We start from the raw sequence: 26610 nt of genomic DNA on the forward strand, positions 1-26610 counted from the left end.
GATACAAAAAAAATACTATACTACCTTTATATATATATATATATATATATATATATATATATATATATATATATATATATATATATATATATATATATATTCCAGAAGTGGTCCTGCTGGCAGTGTACCGGTGGTGGTCTAGAGTGGTTTAGTTTCAAACGATGTGAGAAAAAAGGGGATGCATAGCATGTTTCAGAAATTGTAGGGTGGGTGGGATACCTTTTTTTTCTAATTAGGAAATTATATATATATATATATATATATATATATATATATATATATATATATATATATATATATATATATATAAAGGATATCCCACCCACCCTACGATTTCTGAAACATGTTATGCATCTTCTTTTTTCTCACTTCGTTTGAAACTAAACCACTCTAGACCACCATCGGTACACTGCCAGCAGGACCACTTCCGGAAACCAATAGATCCCACTTTTTCATCGAAATATAAGGTGGGTGTTGTTTTGTCTGCAATCGAATGTGAGTTTCGTCTATAATAGAAGCTAACTAAAGCTTGAGAGGTGGGGGTGGATCTAGGCTTTCCGTCTGTTTTACAACAGCGACCTCACCAGCTTGTAAAAGCTTCGAAATCAGCTTATTAAAAGGGGAAGAAGCTGATACATTGGAAATCAAAGAAGTTGGGAATAAATATAAGGTTTCCGTCTGCTTTCCAACCCTGTCGATGTTCTTTTCTAACAATCTCCATTTGAGGCGATTCTTGGTTTGGTTTCATTTGAGGCGATTTCGGAAGGTATTATCATCAGGTTTAGTTTCATTAGATGCAGACAGGAGTCCCTAGTATGTGGTTTTTTCTATGGGTTTTCTGTTGAAGAAAGAAAGGATTTGTTGGTAGTTTTTTTGGTGGTGCCAGAGAGCGTGTGGCCGATGAGGTGTGATCGATGAAAGAAAGAAAAATAGTGGTGTCGATATGAAAATAAAATATAGTATGTGTGGATGCGAATGGTGTTTGATGGCCGTCGATGGCAGTGGTGTTCAATGGTAGTTGCGGATGAGGGCGATGAACTAATGAATAAATAAATAATATATAAAAAAGACAATAAATATGGGTAATATAATATTTTTATGTTTGTGAAGGACGAACAACGCAACAAAATGAAATTGTACGGTAGGTTCGGGGCGCAAGAAACAAAAAAAGTTAGAAACCAAACACTTAATTTAGGAACCAAATACGTACGGTCCAAACGCAATAAAAAGATTATATATATATATATATATATATATATATATATATATTGTTAAACTATGTAAAAAAAATTATATATAAAAAAAGTAACTTTCAAATTTTAATAATTTTTTCTAATTTACGTGACATTGTTATAGGTTCATAAGATATCAAAGATATAATAATCATTATAACAAGAGATCTCTTATAACAATCATCAATATTAATCTTAACATAATTATAAAGTAATTAAGAAATTTGGTTACTAATAAATGGAATTATCACTCAAAATAACTACGTAACTTAAAATGTTAGGAAAATCTTCACCTAAACAACTATATACCTAATACATTCGACATATAACAAAATCAACCCAAAAACCTAGTTAACCCCATTATTATTATTATTATATAATATTCGTAAAAAGCAAGAAGAATATAAATAAATAATATGCCTAAAATAAAAAAATAGTTTGAAAAAAAGAAAGAAGTATATTTGTCCAGAATCGGAGGGAGTATTTGAACAAACATAATCGCTTTCACTTCCTTTCATATCAAACCACAGAATCAAAAAGAGATATACGAAACGATAAATCAAAAACCAGGACCCATCTTCTTCCATGGTAGGCCCCAACCACCACCATCACCACAACACTAACACAACACCGCCTATACCAAACTTCATCCCTTCACCTCTACGTCATTAGTCATTAGTCATTCCCCCAATTCATTCACTTTCTCCTCCAATTCATCAGCCGGCCACCGGAAAACCATGGCCAAGCTAGTAGTACAAGTCATCGACGCCGCCGACCTCATGCCCAAAGACGGCCAAGGCTCTGCAAGCGCTTTTGTTGAGGTCAATTTCGACGGCCAACGCCAGCGTACCCAAACCAAAATCCGAGATCTCAACCCGGCTTGGAATGAGACTCTCGTTTTCAACGTTGAAGATCCCAGAAATCTCCCGTTCTCCACTATCGAGGTTACTGTATATAATGATCGGAACCCCAATCATCAGAAAAACTTTCTTGGTCGTGTTCGGATATCTGGCGACTCTGTGCCTTTGTCGGAGACTGAAGGGTTTGTCCAGAGATACCCACTTGATAAACGTGGATTGTTCTCCAATATACGAGGAGATATCGCTCTTAAAATCTACGCCGTTCAGGGTCAGTTTTCTTCAAATCTACCGCCACCGCAACAGCACCACCATGCTCGTCATGAAGATGATTGGAATGATCATTTCAAAAGTACCAAACAGGTCCCTGTAGAAGCAGAAATCAACAACAATCATTTTCCTTTCGAAAACGAGTACAAGGAGTACGACGATAGTGATGCGAAAAAGAAGAAGAATAAAGAGAAACAAAAGGAAGTCAGAACTTTTTTCTCCGTCGGCACCGGCGGCCACGGAGGCGCGCCACCACCGGTCCCGGCAGCTCCACCTCCGGTCACCGTGGAAAGCAAAAGCAACTTCATGAGAGCTGGACCACCAAACATGATGCATATGCACCAGCAGTTCCCGGGGCAAAAACCACCACCGAATTTCGGATTAGTGGAGACACGGCCGCCGGTGGCGGCGCGTATGGGGTACCGTGGAGCTGACAAGACGGCGACAACCTACGATCTGGTGGAGCAGATGCATTTCTTGTATGTAAACGTCGTTAAAGCCAGAGACCTCCCGTCGATGGACGTCACCGGCAGCCTCGACCCATACGTGGAAGTGAAGCTCGGAAACTACAAAGGCGTCACAAAACACCATGAGAAGAATCACCACCCTGTCTGGAACCAGGTTTTCGCATTCTCCAAAGAACGATTACAGTCCACCATTCTCGAATTGGTGGTGAAGGATAAAGATTTAATTACAAAAGACGATTTCGTCGGAAAAATCAGATTCGATATAGTCGATGTTCCAACTCGAGTCCCGCCGGATAGTCCTTTAGCTCCTCAATGGTACAGACTGGAAGACAAAAACGGTGTAAAAGTCAGGGGAGAAATCATGCTCGCTGTCTGGATGGGGACTCAGGCCGACGAAGCCTTCCCCGGAGCATGGCACTCCGATGCTCATGGCATTAGTCATCACAACCTCGCAAACACACGATCAAATGTCTATTTTTCTCCAAAATTATTCTACCTAAGAATTCACGTCATCGAAGCTCAAGATCTCATCCCTGTGGACCGGAGTCGGCTCCCTGAGTTTTACGTCAAAATAAACCTCGGAAGCCAGATGCGAACCACCAGAATCTCACAAATCAGAAGCTTGAATCCTTCTTGGCAGGAGGAGTTAATGCTCGTCGCCTCTGAACCATTCGACGAGTTTCTTATAATCAGCGTTGAGGATCGAATTGGGCTGGGAAAAGACGTTTGTGTCGGCAGGACAAATGTCCCCGTTCGTAGAATTCCACAAAGAATCGATTACAGAAAAGCTCTGGAACCTGTGTGGATTGACCTCGGGAGACCCACCCACTGGGACGATGATTCCGAGAAGAAGAAAGAGGTCAAGTTCGCAAGTAAGATTCAGCTCAAATTATGTTTAGACGCCGGATATCATGTTCTCGATGAATCCACCCATTTCAGCAGTGATCTACAGCCGTCTTCCAAGTTTTTAAGGAAACAAAGCATCGGAATCCTCGAACTCGGAATCCTAAGTGCACAAAATCTCCTTCCTATGAAGATTCGAGAGGGTCGTATGACTGACGCTTATTGTGTCGCTAAATATGGTAACAAATGGGTTCGAACCCGGACACTTCTCAACACACTAACGCCTCGCTGGAACGAACAGTACACCTGGGAAGTTTACGACCCGTGTACAGTCATCACCGTAGCCGTCTTTGACAACTGCCACATCAGCGACAAAGACGAGTCACGCGACCAACGGATCGGGAAAGTTAGAATCCGGTTATCCACTTTGGAAACGGATCGAATCTACACACATTACTACCCGTTATTGGTTCTAACACCCAATGGTTTAAAAAAACACGGTGAGCTCCACTTGGCAATCCGGTTCACCTGCATGGCATGGGTGAACATGGTCGCTCAGTACGGGAGACCACTGCTCCCCAAAATGCACTATGTTCAACCGATTTCGGTTAAACACATCGATTGGTTGAGACACCAGGCGATGATGATAGTGGCGATTCGGCTCGCAAGAGCCGAACCGCCACTAAAAAGAGAAAACGTCGAGTATATGCTCGACGTTGATTACCATATGTGGAGTTTACGGAGGAGCAAAGCGAATTTTAAGCGGATCATGTCGCTTTTGTCGGGAGTCACCGCTGTATTCCGGTGGTTGGATGGGATTTGTCAATGGCGGAATCCGTTGACCACCATTTTGGTACACGTTTTGTTTGTGATTCTTGTGTGCTACCCAGAATTGATACTTCCGACGGTGTTTCTTTACCTTTTTGTGATCGGACTTTGGAATTACCGATTCCGGCCACGGAATCCACCGCATATGGATGCGCGGATATCTCAGGCAGAGGTGGTGCATCCTGATGAATTGGATGAGGAATTTGACACGTTTCCAACTTCACGGCCGAATGATATTGTGAGGATGAGGTATGATCGGATGAGAAGTGTTGCCGGAAGAGTTCAGACGGTGATTGGGGATATGGCGACACAAGGGGAGAGGGCTATGGCGTTGCTGAGCTGGCGAGATTCTAGGGCTACAGCGATTTTTATAATAATTGCTTTGGTGTGGGCGGTGTTTTTGTATGTGACGCCGTTTCAGGTGGTGGCGGTTCTGTTTGGACTTTACTGGCTCCGGCATCCGAGGTTTAGGAACAGGATGCCGTCGGTGCCATTTAACTTTTTCAGGAGATTGCCTTCCAAGTCTGATTTGCTTCTCTAATCGTATATTTGATTATGTTTATATAATTCGATGGAATAAATGCAATAAATGATATAAAATCATTCATTCTTTTTGGTGATTAACGAAGCATGTTATTTTATCTTATGATTTATGAAGTTCTGTGATCATGATCAATATTAGCATAATTTTAGTGATTGAATTGGTAAATGGACAAATGAATACATACAATACATGTAACACCAAACCCTGTTTTTGCTTTGGACGAACATAAAGACAATAGAATAATGCCATGAAGGAACATAAAGACATCCCATTTTGCTTTGAAAGGGATCTCTTTAAATTGGATTTAGTGTTGTATTTTTCCATTTGTTGTCCCTTAAGCCAACCTATATCGTTTTTATTTTGTTTTCTTAAAAAGAATGTAAATTGACCTGATTAATAGGAAAAAAAGGAGGTGGTTAAGTGGTATGGGGCTGGGGCTAGTGTTAAGTCTCTTATCCTACATTTTTGCATTAATATCGACGGCCTCCATATCGGGTAAACAATAAATGCCCGATGGCTTTATATTCCTTCTGAGTTCTGACAACGGCTTGCCGATTTTGGGTTCAGTGGGTCAAGTCCATTATGCCCATGTGGCATGGATCACTTGAACGGTTTAGTGTGTTGGAATGTTTTTCTAACAAAAAGTACATAATGTTTTGAATTTGTTTTGTAGAATGGTTTTTAACTTTTCTTATTCATATTGAGTTTAGTTTACATTTTACAACACAAAGTGAGTCTATGAAATTATCTAAAATTCTAAAATAATATAAGATAAACATAAGAAAGGGTTTAATCCCAAATAACATATTTGTAGCATCAGTGGCGGTCCTAGGTTGTGTGGATGGTACGATAGTACGGGGCTACCAATCATAAAGGGTCTCCAATCGAAGTGTCAGGGTCGAACATGTCTAGTAAATACTAACACCATTGTAAGAAAGATACACAATATACTATAAGACTCCCTCAACTTAAGATGATATAGGAGAAACCAACTTGAGTTTGAAAGAAGAGACTATGGAAGTTGAACCCTCTTCACTCATGATAAAATCCTAATTTTAACCCTAATTTAAAAGATGGAGATTAAAGAAGATACAACTTTGATGCTTAACGGAGGTAATAAGTAATTGTTAATATAAGCTCTAATTCTTTGAAAATAGTGTACTTTTTCCAAAATTCGCCTTAGAAATTGTCCAACGGGTCTAGAACAAAGACCGCAGCAAATGAAGTTAAAATGGTATTACCCGTTTAAGTTAAACTTAACCACATTTTCCCCAACTTAACAACATGCAAACTAAACATGTTTGTTTAAGAGTGGACTGTGCAACTAAATTCTCTCTCTCTCTCTCTCTCTCTCTCTCTATATATATATATATATATATATATATATATATATATATATATAGGCCTAGGTTATTCTATTTTAACTAATTATCGTGTGGATGTAGGAATGATTGTGGGCCAATCATTTTACTTATTTTAAGAAAAGTGATTAATACATATTATTGAATTAAATATAATTGAAAATTATCATCTAATTTAATTACAATGGTATTTTAGTCAATTAATATAGATTTAATAAAGGAAAATTGCATATTTAAGGGATCATAGATGTTGTTATTTTTAAAAATCCGATTTTACGAATTATAATTCTTCTAATTCGGACATTCTGACAGAATATGTTTATGAGTATATTCAAAAATAAAAATATTTTTGAACAATAAATAATAAAAATATTTTTGAACCTATTTCTTGATCATGACTTTAAAAACTTCTTGTAGAATAACAAATTATTGAACCATCAATTGAAGAATAAAAACAAAAATTACATTAACTCTTATAGAATACGGATAACAATTGCTAACAATTACATTTATTGTTAAAGAATAAAACTAAAAAAACTTTCAAATCGGGAAAGAAAACATCAAAATCTAGGGATGAGCAAAAGGACCGAACCGGACCGGACCGGGGAACCGGCTTCAGCCAAAATCTAGAACCAAACCGACCCGGCGGTTCTACCGGTTCCGGTTCTACCGGTTCCGGTTGCGGGTCCGGTTTTTGCCGGTTTTTCGATTTTGGAACCGGCTACCTCCAATTTTTACCAAACACATTTAGTCATATTGGAACCGGCTATATTTTGATGTATCCAACGACTTAATTGTAGCAAAAGATGTTCCCATTAGAGTTTCCCTTAATTACCACCAATCGATTACTTTGCGTTTTATTGGTTGGTTGTGATTTGTGAAGAAGTGGATGTTTAAAGGTAATGTTGGCACTATCTCACCAGCACTTGTATAAGCTAGTATTATAAATTATAATATTATATTATCAGTGGATGTTTAAAACTTAAAAGTAATCCACTGGAAATCCATGAACCTTAATGTTTTTGTATATAGAGCTTCTACAATGGTGGTACCCACATGTGTAAAGAGGACGTGACTTTAGAATGAAGTGGCGTTGAAGGGTTGAAGCTATAAAGGATGTCGTGAAACCATCTCTATTCTACAACATGGATGGCCTAAATCAGTTACATATTCTATTATTTTTTTCTTTTCATAGATGCAATCCAACTGTTTTAATTTTTTATTTTTATTTACAATTTAATCCAAGTTTTATTTTCATACTTGCTTCCAAAACTTGTACACACATGAACATTAAAGTATACGTTTGGAAAATTAAAAACAGTGCGTTTCCATGAGAAAGTAACATGAACTCATCGTTGCAAAATGTACGGATCAAGAATGCACAATTGTTGATTTTATGACTTAGATATGATAGAAACAACTATTGACGAGGGTATATATGATTTTGAAGTTTTGTTTTGAGCATATTTCTCTCATAATTATGTAAATTTACTTTCCACTATCCCTCCTCTTTTTTTGCGGATTTTGGACTTTGTTGAAAATTTTCTGACATTAAATATAGACGAACATCCATATAAAAGGAAGTACTATAATCAGTTGTCAAGATAATTATTTTTGCCACCGTAATTTGTAATACTACTTTCATGGTAACTACTTTTATGAATTATGCGACAAAGCCAACGACATGGGGTTTTTTCTAGCCGGTCCGGTTCCCGGTTTTGAGCCGGTTCCAACAGCCGGTTCTTACCGGGTCCCGGTTCCAAATAATCACAAAATTATAGTATAGGTCCCGGCCCGACCGGTTCCATCGGGTGCCGGTTCCGGGACCGGTTCCGGCCGGTTCCCCGGTCCTTTTGCTCATCCCTATCAAAATCTAACAAAGACACTAATACATTCTAAAAGAATAATGTTGCTTAGAATCACTTTCAATCTTGTGGTTCGTTCTTCAAGCATCAACTTCTGTGAAAACAAAACCAAATTGTAGTTTAGAATCCAATATTGCATTAGCAAATGAAAAATAAAAAACTAAATTCCTGTGGAAAAATATGCGGACTTGTGAATTGCACCAAAACCAATAATCAAGAATTGTAAAACATGCATAAATCAGTGAGAAAATATACATATTCCATTCCAACGTAATTGGAATTCGTGATTCCATTCCAATAGAATTGGAATTAAATTTACAATTACCGTATGCATTCTGTTGGAATTACCTCATAAGTTTTACTTAACCTGATCATTATGTGAAAAAGAAATTAAAAAAAAATCAAATCCTTAGCTTTCAACTTGCATTTAGCAAGTAAAACAAATTGGAATTACCTCGTAAGCCTCGTTTTCTCAAAGCATGCAAACATTTTCAAATTGAACAGATTAAAATAAAAAATTAAATCCATTTATTTCAATATGTCTTTCTAGGAACCCACACAATGGATAGTCTTGCACATCATTCGATTCTGTCCAAAATTATAATAGAAGATACACTGCTAGATTATCTTAAAACTACAAGCTTTATTGGATCTATGTGAGCTATGGCCTTCACTTTCATCCTTTCCCAATTAATTAATGTTTGTACAAGTCAAAACAGATATCACATATCATGTTTTAAAACAAATGTATCTTCTTTAACTAAACCCACAGTCCTATGCAAAATATGTATAGCCTTTCATGCATCCTATGTTTTTTAGGGTATAAATCATTACCCGGTAATATTAGGGGTAGTGCATCCTTGACATGTTCATGATCCTCCTCCATCTTGAAGTAGCTACAGTTCTCACAACATGATAGAACAAGTCAACAAGAACGTGTGTGACACCAATTTAATGCTATAAATCTCTTCTCTAATGGAATTTTTTTGATAATTCAACAAAACGGGGTTCAAACCCATTTAGAAATTCAGAGTTTCAAATGATTTGATCATGGAAAAAAAAACAAAGAAACTGAATCAACGGGAATTGCTAACCTGGGTCAAAGATGATTCGGACGAAGGGCAACCCAATAGGGGTTTCTTCTTTTCCCCAATTTCTCGACTCAAAGATGATTCAATCGCCAGTTTTGAGTCACTAATTGTTTTGATCTTCAACACCCAGATGGAAAATTTTCAATATTTATGCAATCACTAGGCAAGGTGGTTATCAGTTAGAGAAAAAAATCGAGAAGAAGGAAGATAGACGGAAATAAAGAAAGAAAAAGAGAACCAAGAAGTTTTACCTGCCTCGTCTTCCTCCTTGGATCGACACCACAGATGTAATCGACATCATCATGTGATAATCGGTTGCGGATATCTTTTGTTCACCACAAGAACACCAACATCGACGTGAAGAATGAAGAACTTGACATCAGAGGGCAAGTGGTAGATATAGGCTTTGAAGATATAACGAGTTGAAGCGATATCGGCTTTAAAGAAATTAGGGCTTTGAAGACATAACGAGTTGAAGAGTTATCGGCTTAAGAGATAATATATATAAAAGATTAAAAGTTGGATTTTTTTTTATTTGAATTTAATTGTTTAAAAAAAAATGGGATTATAATTAAGAATATTATTTAATGAATATACAAGATTACTATTATACCCTTATCTATTAATAAAAAATCAAATTAATTAAATTTGAAATGATTGGTCCACAATGATTTCTACAACCACACAATAATTATTTTGAATACCTGAACATATATATATATCTCTCTCTCTCTCTCTCTCTCTCTCTCTCTCTCTATATATATATATATATATATATATATATATATATATATATATATATATATATATATATATATATATATATATATATATATATATATACACACACACACTAGTTTATAACCCGTGAGAACCACAGTTATAAAGTTAATTAAACTTTCATATTAAAAAATCAAAATTATTAATCAATTACTTTAAATAAATTATTATTTAAGAGATATTTTTTTAGTTATATAAAATTATAATCGAATACGTGAAATTATACCACCTTATAATTTGTATTAATTTTATTTTATTTGTTAATCTAATGTTATTAATTTAATACAATTAAAGTGAAAAAATTTAAAATTTGAAATTAATATTTAATGTAATTAAGGTGAGAAATTTAAAATTTGAAATGGATAATTAATATGTTGACAAATGCAATTATATGGGACATATAATATTAATGAGAAGTTCTAATATAATGACACTTGCCAATACAAAATAAACCTATTCATTTATTAGAATAGGGATATATATATATATATATATATATATATATATATATATATATATATATATATATATATATATATATATATATATATATGTTCAGGTTCATTTGAGACCATTCTAATTTTGTGAGACCGTGAGACCAAATCTAAAAATAATTTTAAAATGCAAAATAAATGGAAAAATCCAAAAATTCTTTTTTTAAATATTATTTTCGGAACTTGAACCTAACCCTAGGGTTAGGTTCATGTGAGACGGCCTAATTTTTTTTTATTTTTTTTTTATTTTTTTTTTATTTAATTCAAGTTCCGAAAATAATATTTAAAAAAAGAATTTTTGGATTTTTCCATTTATTTTGCATTTTAAAATTATTTTTTAGAATATGTACAGTATAATATTCTATTAGAACATTTCACGTATTTTTCAAAAAAAATGGAATTTTTTTTTTATTTTTTTTTAGTTAATTCAAGTTCCGAAAATAATATTTAAAAAAAGAATTTTTAGATTTTTCAATTTATTTTGCATTTTAAAATTATTTTTTAGAATATGTAAGTGTAATATTCTATTAGAATATTTCACGTATTTTTCAAAAAAAACGGGATTTTTTTTTTATTTTTTTTATTTTGTTTTAGTTAATTCAAGTTCCGAAAATAATATTTAAAAAAATATTTTTTGGATTTTTCCATTTATTTTGCATTTTAAAATTATTTTTAGCTGTGGTCTCACGGTTTCACAAAATTAGAATGGTCTCAAATGAACCTGAACCTATATATATATATATATATATATATATATATATATATATATATATATATATATATATATACTAGTATATAACCCGTGAGAACCACAGTTATACAATTAATTAAACTTTTAAAATAATAACTAAAAATTATTAAACAATTATTTCAAATAAATTATTAATTAAGAGATTTTTTAGTTATATAAATTTTAATCATTGATTTAAATAAATATGTGAAATTATATCACTTTATAATTTGTATTAAGTTTATTTTAATTTTTAATCTAATGTTATTAATTTAATGTAGTTTGAGTGGAAATTTTGAAATTTGAAATTTGAAATGGAGAATTAATAGGTTTACAAATGGCATGCATTAATTAGGAGATATAATATGGCAACACATGGCAAAAGAAGAATAAAATATGTATTAATTAGGTGGCCTAATAAAATGACACATGTCAAAAGGAGAATAAAGCTATTCTTTTATTAGATAGGGAGATATATATATATATATATATATATATAATACCACACAATAATTACTTTGAATACCGATGCTCTGAGTGTATAGATACTTGTATTATCTGCTGGAGACGCGTCCTATACAGTCCTTTGTCGATTTTGTCCTAACTTTCATGTTTTAAGTCATATTAAGTCGACTATTTTGGATTTAAATCATTTTAGTCTTAGGTTCAAATCAAACTAACTTAAACATTTAAATCTTGCACCGAAATAGGACATGTACTGCCAAATAGTATGCTACTTAGAACATAAATAACATTCTACTTTCAACTTCCGCCAACATAACTTGCATGATACTTTTAGATCATACCATATATGTTTTATAGTGCATACATCCACCTTAAACTTCTCTAACCGTTTAAAAAGTTGCATATAAAGTTTACGAGTATCACACGGACTGGGTTGTGTCTGCCCCGACCCGACCCGCCCTGAATATATATATATATATATATATATATATATATATATATATATATATATATATTATTACACTTCAGCCCCCTGGAAAAATAACCCTAACAAAACTCGTTCATGCCTTCTAGGTTACAGCCGACATATCTAATATTTCCATTTTTCAAATTCAATGAAATCAAAGCGCAAGCTACGACTACGAGCCTGCCGCCTTCGATGGTGCGCGTGCGACGACCATCGACCAGCAAGCAGCGACGGACGGACGAGGCGACGGACGGACGGAGCAACCCTTTAATCAATCGATCGACGCCACGCCTGCGATATTTCCATTCTTTCTCAGTTTCTCTTCGATCGACGCCAAGCAATTGAAACAATCACAGGTAATCGATCGCATCTTTCTTTCTCTTCCTTTTTTCTTGAAATTTATCATAATCAATCGATCACAGCTTCTTTGTGGTAATTTGGATTCTTGAAATCGTAATCTTTCTTTCTCTTCATCTTTCTTTCCCTGTATAGTAAATCGATCACAGCCTGTGTTGTTGCCATTCCTAATCTTGAATGATAATATCTGTCTCATATAAGGATAGTGGAAATGAGATTTTTTGAGAGGCTAGAACGAAAAATTTAGTTATATAGCAGCTTGTGAAATATAGAAAAGATGGTTCTTTAGATGCTGATACTTGCTAAAAGAATTGTCTGATAAGTGATAACAGATCTTTTTCTGATTGTATATGCCTTGGGGTACCAAACTCAACTATTTAAACCTTTAGAAATTTAAAGTTGATACTAAATAGACTTTAGTACTTAGTATGCATATTTCTACAATGAATAATAGTTACCTAAATCACTAATGATAGAAACAATAACCAACAAATTAAAAGAAAATAATAAATATTATAATTTGGTCTCTCCACTTTTCCCCATGTTTTTATATAGGACCCATTCTTTATCATGTTTAGAATCTGTTTACAATTGTTGAATATGATATTACATTGGTTGTTATTTTTCAGGAAATATGAATTCAACCAGTCAAAATCATGCTCCAACTGCAAGTAGTCAAGATGTGGGAGGTTCGGGTTCTAATCAACAAAATACTGATTCTGTGGATCAACAAGATGGGACAAATATTAATGATACAGTTTTTGATGAAGATGGAGATGAAGTTGTTGGTTCGAAAAGGGCAACAAGTTCACCGGCATGGCAACATTTTATAAAATTTAAATTGAATGGTGAAGTAAAAGCAAGATGTAAATATTGCTCTAAATGGTTGGGTGCAGATAGCAAGAATGGCACAAAACATTTACTTGCACATTGGAGGCTTTAATGTGTGCTCAAAGTTGGTTGTTGAATGAAATTCGAGGTAGTATACTATTTTATATTAATTATATGAAATTGTGAATCTTTTTGCATATTAATAATATTAATATTAATTTTATACAACAACTTGTTCTGAAGAGACCGAGGCATATTGTCGTTCTGTTGAATTTGATTATGATGTGGAAGAGGTAAAACGACACTTCTAAAAATATTAATTTTATATAGTTTCCATGATTTGGTTTGATTTTGAATTTGTTTAATATTTTGTAGGAAAACACTAAAGAAAGCGAGACAACAAGTTTGGATGATTTTGTTTGATTTTGAGTTTGTAACTTTGTTTTAATGTTAAGTGGTAATGTATTATTGTGATGACTTAGTTTTTCATGTTGTGTACTTGCGTGTTTTGGTTGGTTGGTTGATGTTACAATATTAGACTATTAGTAATTTCTATTTGGTTAAATAATTTAAGAACTTATTTGGTATTTTAAGCCTATGCAACGTCTTAATTTATCATTCTGTATTTATAGTTTTTTCCTTTTTTATTTTCTGCCATATTTCGGGTTATAGGGTCGGGTTTTCGGGTAATTATCGGGTTTCGGGTTTAGGGTCGGGTTCGGGGAAAGTTTCAGCCCCGACGGGGCGCCCCGATAAGAAACCCGTCGGGTTTCGGGTCGGGTTCGGGCACATATCTGGAAATCGGGTTCGGGTTTGGGAAACCATGCCCCGCCCCGTTGTCATTCCTAATCACACCAAGTGATATAAAAAAAAGTTTTCAAAGGGTAGTGAGGGCTTAACTATGTATCTAAGGTGTAATAATAATCATTAGTGATATAAAGCGGCTCTCTTTTGATTATATTTATTAGTGCAATAAATTATTGTTTGTATTTCTATTACGCCACTAACGTGATTTCTAATCAGGTAAAACATTATCCAATCCTATGTCACATCTATATGAAATCCAAAGTGGCAAAGTTATCCCTGTGTATTGTGCGGAGATCCTAATGGTTAGAGTGAAACTTCACATAATAGGGTTCATGGTTCAAACCATAGCACACCCACTATGTTACTAGTGTTCTACAATTAATCTTTTACGTAAGCCTTGTGACGGGTTAACATGAATCATTCAGACGGTGCAGTTTATAACTATTTTACATGTGTCTTTGATTTTTGTAAAAGAAAATAATATTATGATTATAATAACTATTTCTTCTTATTATTATAACAAATGATTATGTTTTTTTTTTTGTTAAGATGAAGCGTTGAAATTGTAAATAAGATAAAAACCCATTTGCATTTGGGTTTTCAAGGGTTGGTTGTTGTTGGGTCTTCAGGTTGATTGTTCTCATTGTATTTATCCTTTTTATTAATTTATATCATCTTCACAAACAAAACCTTAATTTCATTGATTCTATAATTATTACAATAATCACACTATTGAATTTTATAAAAATCTACATGGACACCAAATAGACATTATATGTACACATTTTGTCATATTGGATGTCGTATGGGATGCCACGTAGGGGTGTGTATGAGACAGCTTATCCGGTTATTGGTCAAAACCGAACCATAACTACTAGAATTGGTTAATGTATTTCGATAACCATTGGGTAGCGGTAGATATTGGTTTTGGTTAACGGTTTTAGTCGGTTAATGGTTAATATCGGTTAACCAAAATGGTCTAAGATGACATAAGTCTATCGTTATAAAAAATAAATGATTGTATTATTGTATATAACTGTATATATAATTGTATTGATAGAATATTACTTATCCTATCTAACTCCAAATAATTATCCTTTAAATTTTCAATTCTCAATATAATTACATATCATATATTTAATATTATATTATATTAAAAACATTATTAATATTATTGGTTTGGTTCGGTTTATAATGTTTCGATTTTTAATAAAAACCATAACTGAACCATATGTAGTTGGTTAATAAAAATTAGAAACTGAACCGTATCTTTTAGTAATGGTTTGGTTAAAACAGTTCGGTGATATCAGTTAATTTGGTTATGGTTCGTTTTTTCAGTTAATATGCTCGCCCCGTATTGTTAACCAACTGAAATCGATAATTATGAAAGACAAACTGACAAGTACTAAAAACTATTTTATAACATTAATTCGTTAAAATATACATAAAACTTGAAGATTACTAAAAGACAATTTTGTAACATAGCGGGTTAAAATGTACATAAAGCTCCATAGCAATTCGAGTTAAACTCAAACCCTAACCTAGTATATATTTGGGGTCGCATTTGTTTTCTAATTGTGAACTTGAAAAAAAAAAAAAAAAAAAAAAAAAAAAAAAAAAAAAACCATATAAAGTTAAGTTGTGGGTACAAAACGAGCATATTTAAAAATTGGGGGGCATTGAGACTTTTTTAGAGTTTCGTTTTTGACAGTTTTTTATTCCTATCAACAGCATCGGAAAATTGGGCGTTTTCACGAGGGAAGAAAATATGGCCGCCGCGGCGATTGCACTGTTACCAGCAAGACAAACATTACCGACGACCATGATGAACTTTACTCGCAGGCTGAATGTCAAATCCGGGAGCCCCGCCATCTTTTCTGTTACCTCCTGCAGTTACTCTTCCTCCTCCGAATCCGCATCAAGAAAGCAGCTGATACTTTACTCCAAGCCTGGCTGCTGTTTGTGCGATGGCCTCAAAGAAAAGCTTCATTCCGCCTTCTCTCTTTCTTCTCCTTCACCTGATTCCTACTCCCTCCATGACGTCGAGTTGCAGGTAGGTACCATACCTCTTTCTCTCTAATCCCCCATGATTGTCGTTTCAATAATCCTTAATCTACGTCTTACCACTTATGATGGTGTATCAGATTAGGGATATAACTAGCAATCCTGAATGGGAAAGAGCATATCAGTATGAGATCCCGGTCTTGGCAAGACTCCGTTCTGATGGCACCGAGGTTAGTCAATTTGTGCCCTAATTAAATACAAAGATACCCCACCTTCTGAATTGATATATCTTCGATTACAAGTAGTCGTTTATGTTTTAATTAAACGCATATAAGGGTTTCCTATTAAAACAGGTTCTTCAAAAGGATCCATGGATATATTTGCACTGATATATGAAGAAGATTAGTAGTTTAAGATGATACCAAAGATAATGCTAACAACTTTAGGCAAATCAGGGTAGGAATAGCATAATCAGATCATGAACAACTTTAGCTTGTGATTAGAACAGATTTGACATTGATACACAAACAGTGTATCAGACACATTGTAGGTTGCAACTCATAGATGAAGAAAATGAAGTTGGATTTTGGTTTAATTTTGTATCAGTATTAGAAATTTGTGGTTGATAAAGTTTGTGGTGTTGCAGGAAATAATTCCTAGATTTTCTCCTCGTGCTGCAGTCGACCACATCCAAACGAAATTGGCAGCTGCTTTGAGTAAAGACAATTAGATAATAGATCAATATTGTTATGCTTCCAAGTTCCATCTCATTTCATAAAGATAATGAGAATACACAAATGTCAAAAATATTGATTGCTGATCATATATTATCCTTCATCTTTGTTATCAACTCATTGGTCGTAATCATACCATAAAATGACTCTTTTATCCCTATCTACTTGTACATTCGAGTTTTATTAAACTCAACCAATGAAATTCACTGCATGTTATTTGTGTTTTTGGTAGATGCCCCCACAAGTGTTTGAGTCTTAGCATTGGGCTTCTTGTGGTTGTTGTGTACATGATTCACATTGCTTTTGGGGAATATAATGAAAAAAAATATATAAATTACTTTTATTTGTATAATCTTCACTATATATTCATCTTTTTAAAATTTTCAAAGCTTCAATTGAATATATATATATATATATATATATATATATATATTTTAAAAATTAAAAATATAAATAATATTTTTGTTATAATTATATTTTAAGATTGCATAGATCATAGATAATTTTTTAAAACTATTAACGAGGAAGGAGAAAATTAAAGATTGGTTTAGGACCACGAATAAATATGAGAAATACATTAATGGCGATAGTGGATATTACCTATCCTTATCCTTAAGATTAACTGTTACTTCGCCTAAATAACCGCACACCATTTCTCTTTCTATTCTCTCTCCGGCCAACCAACATCCATGATCCATCCACCATTGCCATTGTCATGTCCCCGCCACAAACCATGCCTCCTCCTCCTTCTTCCGCCATCAACAACCACCATGTTCATCCTCATGTTGCAGAGCCACCAGCAAATCCAACGGTAGGCACAAGGGTGGCAGGGATATTGCTTAAATGGATAAACTGTGGGAAACGTTGGCGACCAAGATGGTTTGTGTTACAAGATGGTGTGCTTTCCTACTACAAGATTCATAGCCCCATTGCCACCAAAGAAGCCGATAAAGAATGCCGGATCATTGGTACTCATAATCACAATCCCCGCCATGTTAATCATCCTCACCACCGCAAGCCGCTTGGTGAACTTCATCTCAAGGTTGTATCATATTTTATCCATTCCATTGCATGATTGTGTGGATTTGCATGATGCATTTGATCATATATTCATTCTTTTGTCGAAAAATTCAACTTTTGGTTGTTATGTACAAAAATTAAGGTGTAGAATTGGTTATACCTCTCAAAACGACATAGTTTCGAGCACGTATAGCTCACTTCACTAGCGTGCACATGTGGTTTTATTGGGATTATAAAACCATTCTTGGCTTTATTTAAACTTATTTGTAGATACATAACAGCCAAATATTTTTATATACATAACAATAAGATACTTATACTGTTCCCTTGTGTATTTTTTGTGTAGGTATCATCTATTTGTGAAAGTAGATCGGATGATAGACGATTTTCAATATTTACGGGAACAAAAGGGATGCACTTGAAAGCGCACACACGGGAAGATCAAATGGAATGGATGGAAGCTTTAAAGGCAGTGAAGCGGATGTTCCCACGAATGTCTAACAGCGAATTGTTGAACCCTATAACCAGTGTTACAACAGTGTCTACAGAAAAGCTAAGAGCACGACTATTGCAAGAAGGTGTAAATGAGGCAATCATTCAAGATGCCGAAAGGATTATGAGGAATGAGTTTTTAATAATGCAAGATCAACTCGCACTTCTTCGGAAAAAAGTCGCACTTCTCATTGAAACTTTAGATATGTCATAGAGTATGTATTATCATAATTCAAATTCATATATATATATATATATATATATATATATATATATATATATATATATATATATATATGTTTTTTTTTGAGAAAACTTTTTATCACAAACCTAAAATATCAATTGTTTCTTAATACAAAATCAACACAAAAATACATACTTTTACATACATATCAACTAATTAGATTCCGGTTTACCTAACAACTCCTTCAATTGAATACAAAGCCTCGACATTTCATCAAGCAACTTACATTTTTCATCAACCGATCCCAAACCGATCGGATCAGTCACCAATTCTTGAAGCCTCGAACACATCAACATCGCATTCCGATCTTCGCGACAGGAATCGGAAACCAACTGAATAAGATTCCGGTCGGACACCGGAACCGGAATCGGGGGGACAAGGAAAGGGTGTTGAAGGAGTTGAGGGATAGTCCATCTTTGTTTGCGGTCCCACGCGAGGCACTTCTTGATTAGGTCAAGAAGCCATGGATTTGGGGGAGGTGGTTGGTAATGGATTTCATGATTTGGATCGGTTATGACTTTGAATTTTGCCCAAAAAGTTGTGTAATCAGCAAATGGTGTTTTTCCATATACCATTTGGTAAAGTATACATCCGAGTGACCAAATGTCTGAGGGTCTACCGCATTTTATGGTGTTCCCATTTGCATCTGTTTCATTGCACATGAATGCTTCAGGGGACATGTAACTCAGTGTCCCCACCTTTAAAAAAAAAAAAAAGATATACATAAAAACAGGGTTAATGTCCGTCATATTTAGTTTACTGGACTAATTAAGTAAAAAAGAAAGAGAGATGATTGAGTAACCTGAGAATCGCGTTGAATGTTTGTGGTGTCACTTAAAATAGCTTTTGCAATACCAAAATCTATAAGTTTGAGGGAGCCTCTCACAAGGAGAAAGTTGGCTGGCTTCAAGTCTGAGTGCACAATTCGTTCCTCATGAATGGTTTTAACAGCTAAAAGTATTTGCTGCAAATGCAAATACCAATGTACTTTTATTCATTTATAGATATTGAAAAAGGTAAAAACTGGAAAAATGAGGGATTGAAGGTATTGATAGAAACCTGCCAGTAAAAACGAAGCCAGTTCTCATCAATGGTGGAGCTGGAAGTGTCAAGTTCCCTCCATTTGTGTGAGAGCATGTGAGCTAAATCTATTTCACCATATTCAAGTACCATGTATATACACCCATCTTCCTTCACTCTTCCATCTTTATTGCTCATACAACCACTCATCACTTCCTTCAGCAAAGCCTTATCTGTCACCTAAGAAGAAGATGAATGTTAGAAGCAGTCAAGACTAATGAGAGTAAATGACAATTTTACCCCTTGTGTCTGGAAGTGATGCTACAATAAAACCACGTACCTCATAATCAATGAGTTGGATAATATGGTCTTTTCCTTTGAGTTTGTTTAAATATTCAATTTCCTGACAGAACCCATATGCAGTTGCATAGTCACGACCTTTAAGCTTTATCTTTTTCAATGCATAGATTGTACAATCTTGAGAAATTACTTTATGGACCTCACTACTTCCTCCACTGCCTATCTTTCCAAGCCTTTGATAGAGTTTTCCATTAACCTTAAAAAACAAATCCGGATCATAATTTCGCTTACGAGGTGCTGAAGAATCTTTCTTTGAAGCAGGCTTTTCCTGCTTTCCAGACTTCAAAGATGCTGATTTCACATCATTCTTTAAATCAATAGCATCAACTGAAAGTGGGTCCCCCTTGGTTGACTTGTCAGAAACAGGAGGAGGATCTTTAAGCATGCTAGAAGAAGAAGACCCTGTTTCTTTACCTTGCTGATTTCTAGGAAGCTCACATTTGTTTTCAGGACAACTGTGTGTTGTTGAATTAACCATGGGAGCATGTACTGAATTCACTAGTGTTGTGGCACAACAAGTTGAGCCAAGGTTTGAAGATGAAGTCATGTGGTGTCCAAAGTCACTTTGTAGGAAGTTTCTTTCATCATTAGGCCTTGAAGTAAGATCAGAATCCAAATTATGAACATTCTGGAGATTTGGATCATGATTGAGAACAGCTGGGGCATTTAGTTGATTATTTGTGTCACATTCCATTTCTGTCAATGCAAGTGAACCCATATGAGATCTTGCATCATTTTCCAATGCAAACTGAACCTTCTTTGGAGCATCAACTGGTACAACTTGTTTGCATTGTAAGCATGGCAAATCAAAAGAATTTCTGTTTTTACAGTCACAGTTAATACTAGGTTGACATCTCTGAGCATCAATTGATTTAAACTTCCCTTCTTCAGTAGGTGTGCCTGAAATCGAAGGCGGTGTGACTGAAGCGGATTCATGATTATAAGTGGTAAGAGTCATCATATTCTTGGCCAATGGTTTTGCTGAAACATGATGAGATTCATCCGTTTTGGAATCTAGTATTGGGCTTGAGCTATTTGATGTTTCCTGTCGATGAGCCACTAATCGTCTAGGTTGGAAGTTGTTCAAGTTCATCCGAGGCATCATACCTGCAATGTGAAGAAAACCCTAAGTTGAGGGATCTGCAAATAAAATTTCCAACATAAACCAATAAAGAGTATTCGGATAGATGACACTGAAAACCCTAGGTTGGTGACCCGTTGAAAATTTCCAGCCACTAGGTAACCCTGAATTGATGTATCAGCCAAGCAACTGAAGGAAGAGAAGTGAGTCCTCTATCTCTAAATTAAGTCAAAAGAAACCCTAATTTTTACTAATAAATTAGACCAGCTGCTGAAGCCCTCGAAATTTGGACATGGGTAAAACAAAACCCTAATTTCATAATCTCGTGAGAAGCGAATAACTAAGATTTGAACTGAAACTATAAAATCAAAGAGAAATAGCAAGCGAGAGAGAGAGAGAGAGAGAGAGAGAGAGAGAGATTACGATGGCGCTTGAAGGCGGCTTGTACATTACGGAGGAAGTCAGGGGGAGAAGAGTTGAAGGAAGATGAAGAAGAAGACGTGCTTGCGTTAAATGAACGGTAGAGATTGGAATCATGGTTGTGGTCTGCCGGAAGGTTATCCTCCTCCCTGCTGTCCATGGACGGATTTCACAGGCATTTCTGTTGCATATATTACACAGAATGCGGCCACGAGCTGAGACTAATTGAAGTTGAAAGCGGATGCCATCAAAGCTCTACGATGATCCATCGACCATGGCCGAGCAACTCATGGACAACGCCTCCACAAGCGTGTGTTTGTGTGTGCGTGGGAAGACTGGAGAGTGAGATTCCAATTTCAAAACATATGTTTGGCGCTCTCACCACGTCTACGATTATTTTGGGTGTAACGTCCCAAAATTACAACTCAAAAATTTTCGTTTGAAAACTTTATTAAACCATAATATCAAATATTAAAAGATAAATTCATGGCGTCTCAAAATGTCATAATAAATTTATCAAATCAACTGGTGTCAAAACATATCAAAATATCCGAATAAAACTCCCAGGATAAACTGAAGTTGTGGTGTGTGTCATGTCATCATCCCGAGCTCTTCCCCTTACTTGCGGAAGTACCTGAAACCAAAAACTGAAACTGTAAGCACAAAGCTTAGTGAGCTCCCCCAAACTACCACATACCATACAATAACATATAAAGCAACTACTGGGCCTTGCCCACTGCATCGGACCGAAGTCCGGAAACTGCATCAGACCGAAGTCCGGGACTAACCAGGGTCTTGCCCTCTGCATCGGACCGAAGTCCGGAAACTGCATCGGACCGAAGCCCGGGACTAACCAGGGTCTTGCCCTCTGCATCGGACCGAAGTCCTAAAACTGCATCGGACCGAAGTCCGGAACTAACCAGGGTCTTGCCCTCTGCATCGGACCGAAGTCCGGAACTGACTGAACATAGCATAGCATAATCATAACTACTAGCATAAACACATATATTGCATACTGCATCAGACCGAAGTCAGGAACACATAACACAAGACATGCTTGAATCACAAAGACATCAAACACACTGAACTATTGCATCAGACCGAAGTCCGGAACTACTGCCAACTAAACGGGCCGGCATTGTGGTCGTAGACCCGTTCCTACTGGAAGGAAACTCACCTCGTAACGCTGGCTACTGAGATGCTAAATCTGAAACTGGCTGACTGCTGCTCCGGAACTCCCCGGCTACAATCCCATAAACACTAAATCAGATACTGATAACTGTTTTCAGGGTAAAATGACTATTTACCCCTGGTCAAAGTCAACTTCCTGGTTGACTCTACTCGCCGAGTCCTACTATGAACTCGCCGAGTTCCCGGACTCACACTTCTCTAACTCGCGACTCAACTCGCCGAGTCGGGACGTAGACTCGCCGAGTCCCTCTACTTCCAGATCCTTGTTCTAACTCACTGAGTCCTCTTCCACTCCCTGATTCAACTCACAACTCTAAAATCGGAGAAATCAAGAGTTTGCGCTCCGACTCGCCGAGTCCAAGAACAACTCGTCGAGTCCTATGCATGTCCTCACTAAACAGTTGATTCTAATCGATTCCAGTGCATCCAATTCATAGATCTGAGCTTCTACGGCCGATATAACACGTAAAGTTGCCAACTTTACTTGCATGCATAGAGGTATGGAGCTAAAACACCAAAATAAGCTAGAAATGGGAACCTAGGGTTTGGAACAAGGCCTTGCTTTGCATAAAGGTCGTTACTTTGAGCTCTTGGGGCTCAATGATGTCCAGATCTATAGCTCACTACCGTAAGGGAGCTCCAATCTCGAGTTTGGACCTTGAAATGTCCCAAAAGTAGCAAAACAAGCATATATGAAGATCTACTAGGAAAATGAACAAGGTAGAGGCTTTATGAAGTAGCAAATGGAAGCTAGCTTCTGGATCTCCTTCTTCTCCTTTGCACCTTCTCTCTTTCCTTCTCTTCTACACTTCCAAGAATGCACCAAAACACTCAAAATCAAGAAGGAATCACTCAAACTCACCAATGGAGGCTAGGGTTTTGAGGGGGGAAACGCTCTAAGGGTGCTGGAGGTTGGGATGGGGGCTATAAGGACGTTTAAATAGGGTACAAACCCTAAGGATTAGGGTTTCCTCCAGACTGGCCTACTCGTCGAGTCCAGGCGCGGACTCGCCGAGTAGATCACTTAAAACTCGCGTCCAACCTGGCATCTAAGGATTAGGGTTTCCTGCTTGAACTCTTTGAATTTTTCAAAGGTTTCTGACTTATTCTTGATTAAGTAGATATATCCATATCTACTATAATCATCAGTAAAAGTCACATAGTAGCGATTAGCATCCCTAGTGGCGGTTTTGAAGGGTCCATACACATCTGTGTGTATGAGGTCCAACAAACCTTCACCCCTCTCACATGAACCAGTGAAGGGTGACTTTTTCATTTTTCCAATTAAACAAGACTCGCAACTATCATCCGACTTTAGGTCAAATGATTCCAAAACTCCAGCCTTTTGGAGTTGGCCTATGCGCTTCTTGTTAACATGTCCAAGATGACAACGCCACAAGGATGCTTTATCTAGACTATTTGAAGAATCACTACACAATACATTATTTCCTAGATTATCTACAACATTCACAGCTTCATATACACCATCACAAGGTAATTCTTTAAAATAAAACACATCATTATAAAAAGCATCAATAGCACCAATTTTATTATCAAATGAAAATGTGAATCCTTGCTTGTACAAACTATGAAAGGAAATAATATTTCTCGCCATTTCTGACGAATAACAACATTTATTCAAATCTAAAGTTAACCCATTATTAAGCAATAAATAATAAACTCCAATCTTGGTCACATGTGATGCTTTCCTATTTCCCATGATTAAGTTTATCTTCCCGTGCTCCACTTCTTCACTTCTTCTTAGGCCCTGCAAATCAGTACAAATGTGAATACCACAACCAGTATCAAGTACCCAAGAGTTAGAACGCGATGAGTTATTAGACAATATAGTATAAATACCTGCATAGGTGGGTTTAACTTTCCCATCCCTTACATCCTGCAAGTATTTGGGGCAGCTTCGCTTCCACTGCCCCTTTTCCTGGCAGTAGAAGCATTGTGCTTCTTTAGAGTTTGAAGAAGGAGGAATGGAACCTTTCTTGGTTCCACTTGAAGAGGAGCCATCAAGGGGCTTTCCCTTGGTACCCTTCGAAGGGGTCTTCCTCTTCTTCCCTTTTCCTCGCCCAATTGCCAGAACAGGGGCAGTAGTAGGAGTAGGAGTAACAACTGATGTACTTTTAAGCCCAATTTCAGCGGTCCTTAAAAGTCCTTGAAGCTTGTTGTGTGTGACTTCCTCCTTGTTCATATGATAAGTCATGCAAAACTGATCATAACTTGGAGGTAAGGAATGGAGAATGATGTCAATCGCCATGTCCTCAGGGAAGTCCACATTAAGCTTCAATAATCGGTCCACGAACCTTTGCATTTTCTGCAAGTGACCGGTGAGGGATTCTCCCTCCTTCATCCTAGTTGTTATCATGGAGGAAATGATTTCATACCTCTCCTGACGAGCACTCTGATGGTACCTATCCATCAGCAGCTGGTGCATCTCAAAAGGGTAGAAATCTTCATAGGATTTCTAGAGTTCTGCTGTCATTGTGGCCAACATGATGCAAGACACCTTAGTGGCATCTTTCTCATGAGTAATGTACTCAGCAACCTCCTCAGGAGTAGCAGTCGACTCATTAACAACCTTCAGTTCTTTGTCAAGGACATACTCCTTCCCCTCATAGCGAGTAATCATTCTGATGTTCCTAATCCATTCATTGAAATTGGAACCATCAAAAGTGACTTTTCCACACAAGTTCATTAGGGAAAAGGAGCCTGTAGGGTTTGAGCTAGTAGCAGTGTTGGAAGACATCTGAAAGAAAGAAAGACAAGTTTTATTAGATAAAGAGTCCTTAATAAGTCACCCAAATGAAATATCAACAACCTATTTATAACTGGAAGAGGGATGCCGTAATCCAAGTTATAAAATAGTCGAAGGTAGGTAAATGACGATTTACCAATTTCCACCATAAAACGAAAAGATTATTAAGTTTTTTAATTTGGATTTGAAACTCCTAGATCTTTTGAGATACATTGAACTTTTCAATGGCATGTTTGAATCTCGATTGTGCCCTCTCAAGTTTTTGACTGGGATGCCGAGGATCACAAACAAGGTGTGAATAACCATGCAAATTGACTTGGTATCCTCAACTTTATCACCTAATCGATGTGCCGGTTAACCACACGCCCTCCACCGATCTATGATAAAATCAAATTACCCTTTGCCACTCTTACTAGTCCTTGTTAGTGTGCCGGTTAACCACACACGCTCCACTAACAACTTTGTAAGGTACAAAGTGTAATTTCATGGGTTAGCACCTAATTCAGATTTTCCTAAAGTAACTAAGAATGGGAATTAATAAAGGTTTAGTTACTTTATAATTTCATTATACTTTTAATGAGGATTAAGGTCCTATCCTACCCGTTCGGCTAACGACCCTCCACCAGTCAAGGAAGCGGTAGGTGAGAGTGGACACCCATTAAGCTGCCATTTTATAGGCAACAACCTTATACCCCCTTATAGACCGGCTTCGTGAATGAGGCCTACTAACGGTAAGACCGACTTATTCTTATACATATATATAATAATTAAACTTTTAATATTATAGAAGTATAAGGGTTGAATTTTAAACTTTTAAAAAACTAAGGTTCAATTTGGAATTTAAAGTATTAATGTGTGAGACTTTACAAATTCCAAACTTGATGGCAAGTATTGAAACTATTCAAGACTTTTCATTTCATAACTTATGAGTTTAATGGTCCATTAAAGTGAAGACTCTTCACTTTATGTAACCTCTTATTCTTTAATAA

At 36.0% G+C, this 26610-nt stretch overlaps 4 protein-coding genes and 1 long non-coding RNA gene across 6 annotated transcripts; 3 read left to right on the plus strand and 2 right to left on the minus strand.

Moving 5' to 3' along the window:
* Nucleotides 1-1736: 1736 nt before the first annotated feature.
* On the plus strand, nucleotides 1737-5121 carry LOC145120870 (C2 calcium/lipid-binding plant phosphoribosyltransferase family protein). The gene has a single exon (XM_079056664.1). It carries the CDS (start codon nucleotides 1970-1972, stop codon nucleotides 5036-5038), a length of 3069 nt encoding a protein of 1022 aa, XP_078912790.1. The 5' UTR covers nucleotides 1737-1969; the 3' UTR covers nucleotides 5039-5121.
* Nucleotides 5122-8010: 2889 nt separating this feature from the next.
* On the minus strand, nucleotides 8011-9814 carry LOC145120951 (uncharacterized). Of its 2 annotated transcripts, XR_013714435.1 has the most exons (4): nucleotides 9610-9814; nucleotides 9362-9517; nucleotides 9102-9239; nucleotides 8011-8361 (listed from the first exon to the last, which is right to left on the minus strand). It is a non-coding gene; the product is annotated as an uncharacterized LOC145120951 (long non-coding RNA). The 2 variants fall into 2 exon arrangements; XR_013714434.1 differs by having other exon boundaries at nucleotides 9102-9517.
* Nucleotides 9815-15981: 6167 nt separating this feature from the next.
* On the plus strand, nucleotides 15982-17142 carry LOC145119094 (Thioredoxin superfamily protein). Its single transcript, XM_079054727.1, has 3 exons — nucleotides 15982-16341; nucleotides 16433-16522; nucleotides 16939-17142. Exons 1-3 carry the CDS (start codon nucleotides 16057-16059, stop codon nucleotides 17020-17022), a joined length of 459 nt encoding a protein of 152 aa, XP_078910853.1. The 5' UTR covers nucleotides 15982-16056; the 3' UTR covers nucleotides 17023-17142.
* Nucleotides 17143-17534: 392 nt separating this feature from the next.
* LOC145122497 (Pleckstrin homology (PH) domain superfamily protein) lies at nucleotides 17535-18752 on the plus strand. The gene is made up of 2 exons (XM_079058093.1): nucleotides 17535-18068; nucleotides 18393-18752. The coding sequence occupies exons 1-2, from the start codon at nucleotides 17742-17744 to the stop codon at nucleotides 18750-18752; spliced, it is 687 nt and encodes a 228-aa protein (XP_078914219.1). The 5' UTR covers nucleotides 17535-17741.
* Nucleotides 18753-18880: 128 nt separating this feature from the next.
* On the minus strand, nucleotides 18881-22014 carry PPK1 (putative protein kinase 1). Its single transcript, XM_079056863.1, has 5 exons — nucleotides 21667-22014; nucleotides 20143-21269; nucleotides 19842-20042; nucleotides 19585-19746; nucleotides 18881-19480 (listed from the first exon to the last, which is right to left on the minus strand). The coding sequence occupies exons 1-5, from the start codon at nucleotides 21821-21823 to the stop codon at nucleotides 18935-18937; spliced, it is 2193 nt and encodes a 730-aa protein (XP_078912989.1). The 5' UTR covers nucleotides 21824-22014; the 3' UTR covers nucleotides 18881-18934.
* Between the last annotated feature and the right edge of the window lie 4596 nt (nucleotides 22015-26610).

The sequence above is a fragment of the Lactuca virosa genome, chromosome 6, assembly GCF_052849685.1.
Source record: "Lactuca virosa cultivar CGN04683 chromosome 6, Lactuca_virosa_CGN04683_v6, whole genome shotgun sequence".
Taxonomy (NCBI): Eukaryota; Viridiplantae; Streptophyta; class Magnoliopsida; order Asterales; family Asteraceae; genus Lactuca; species Lactuca virosa.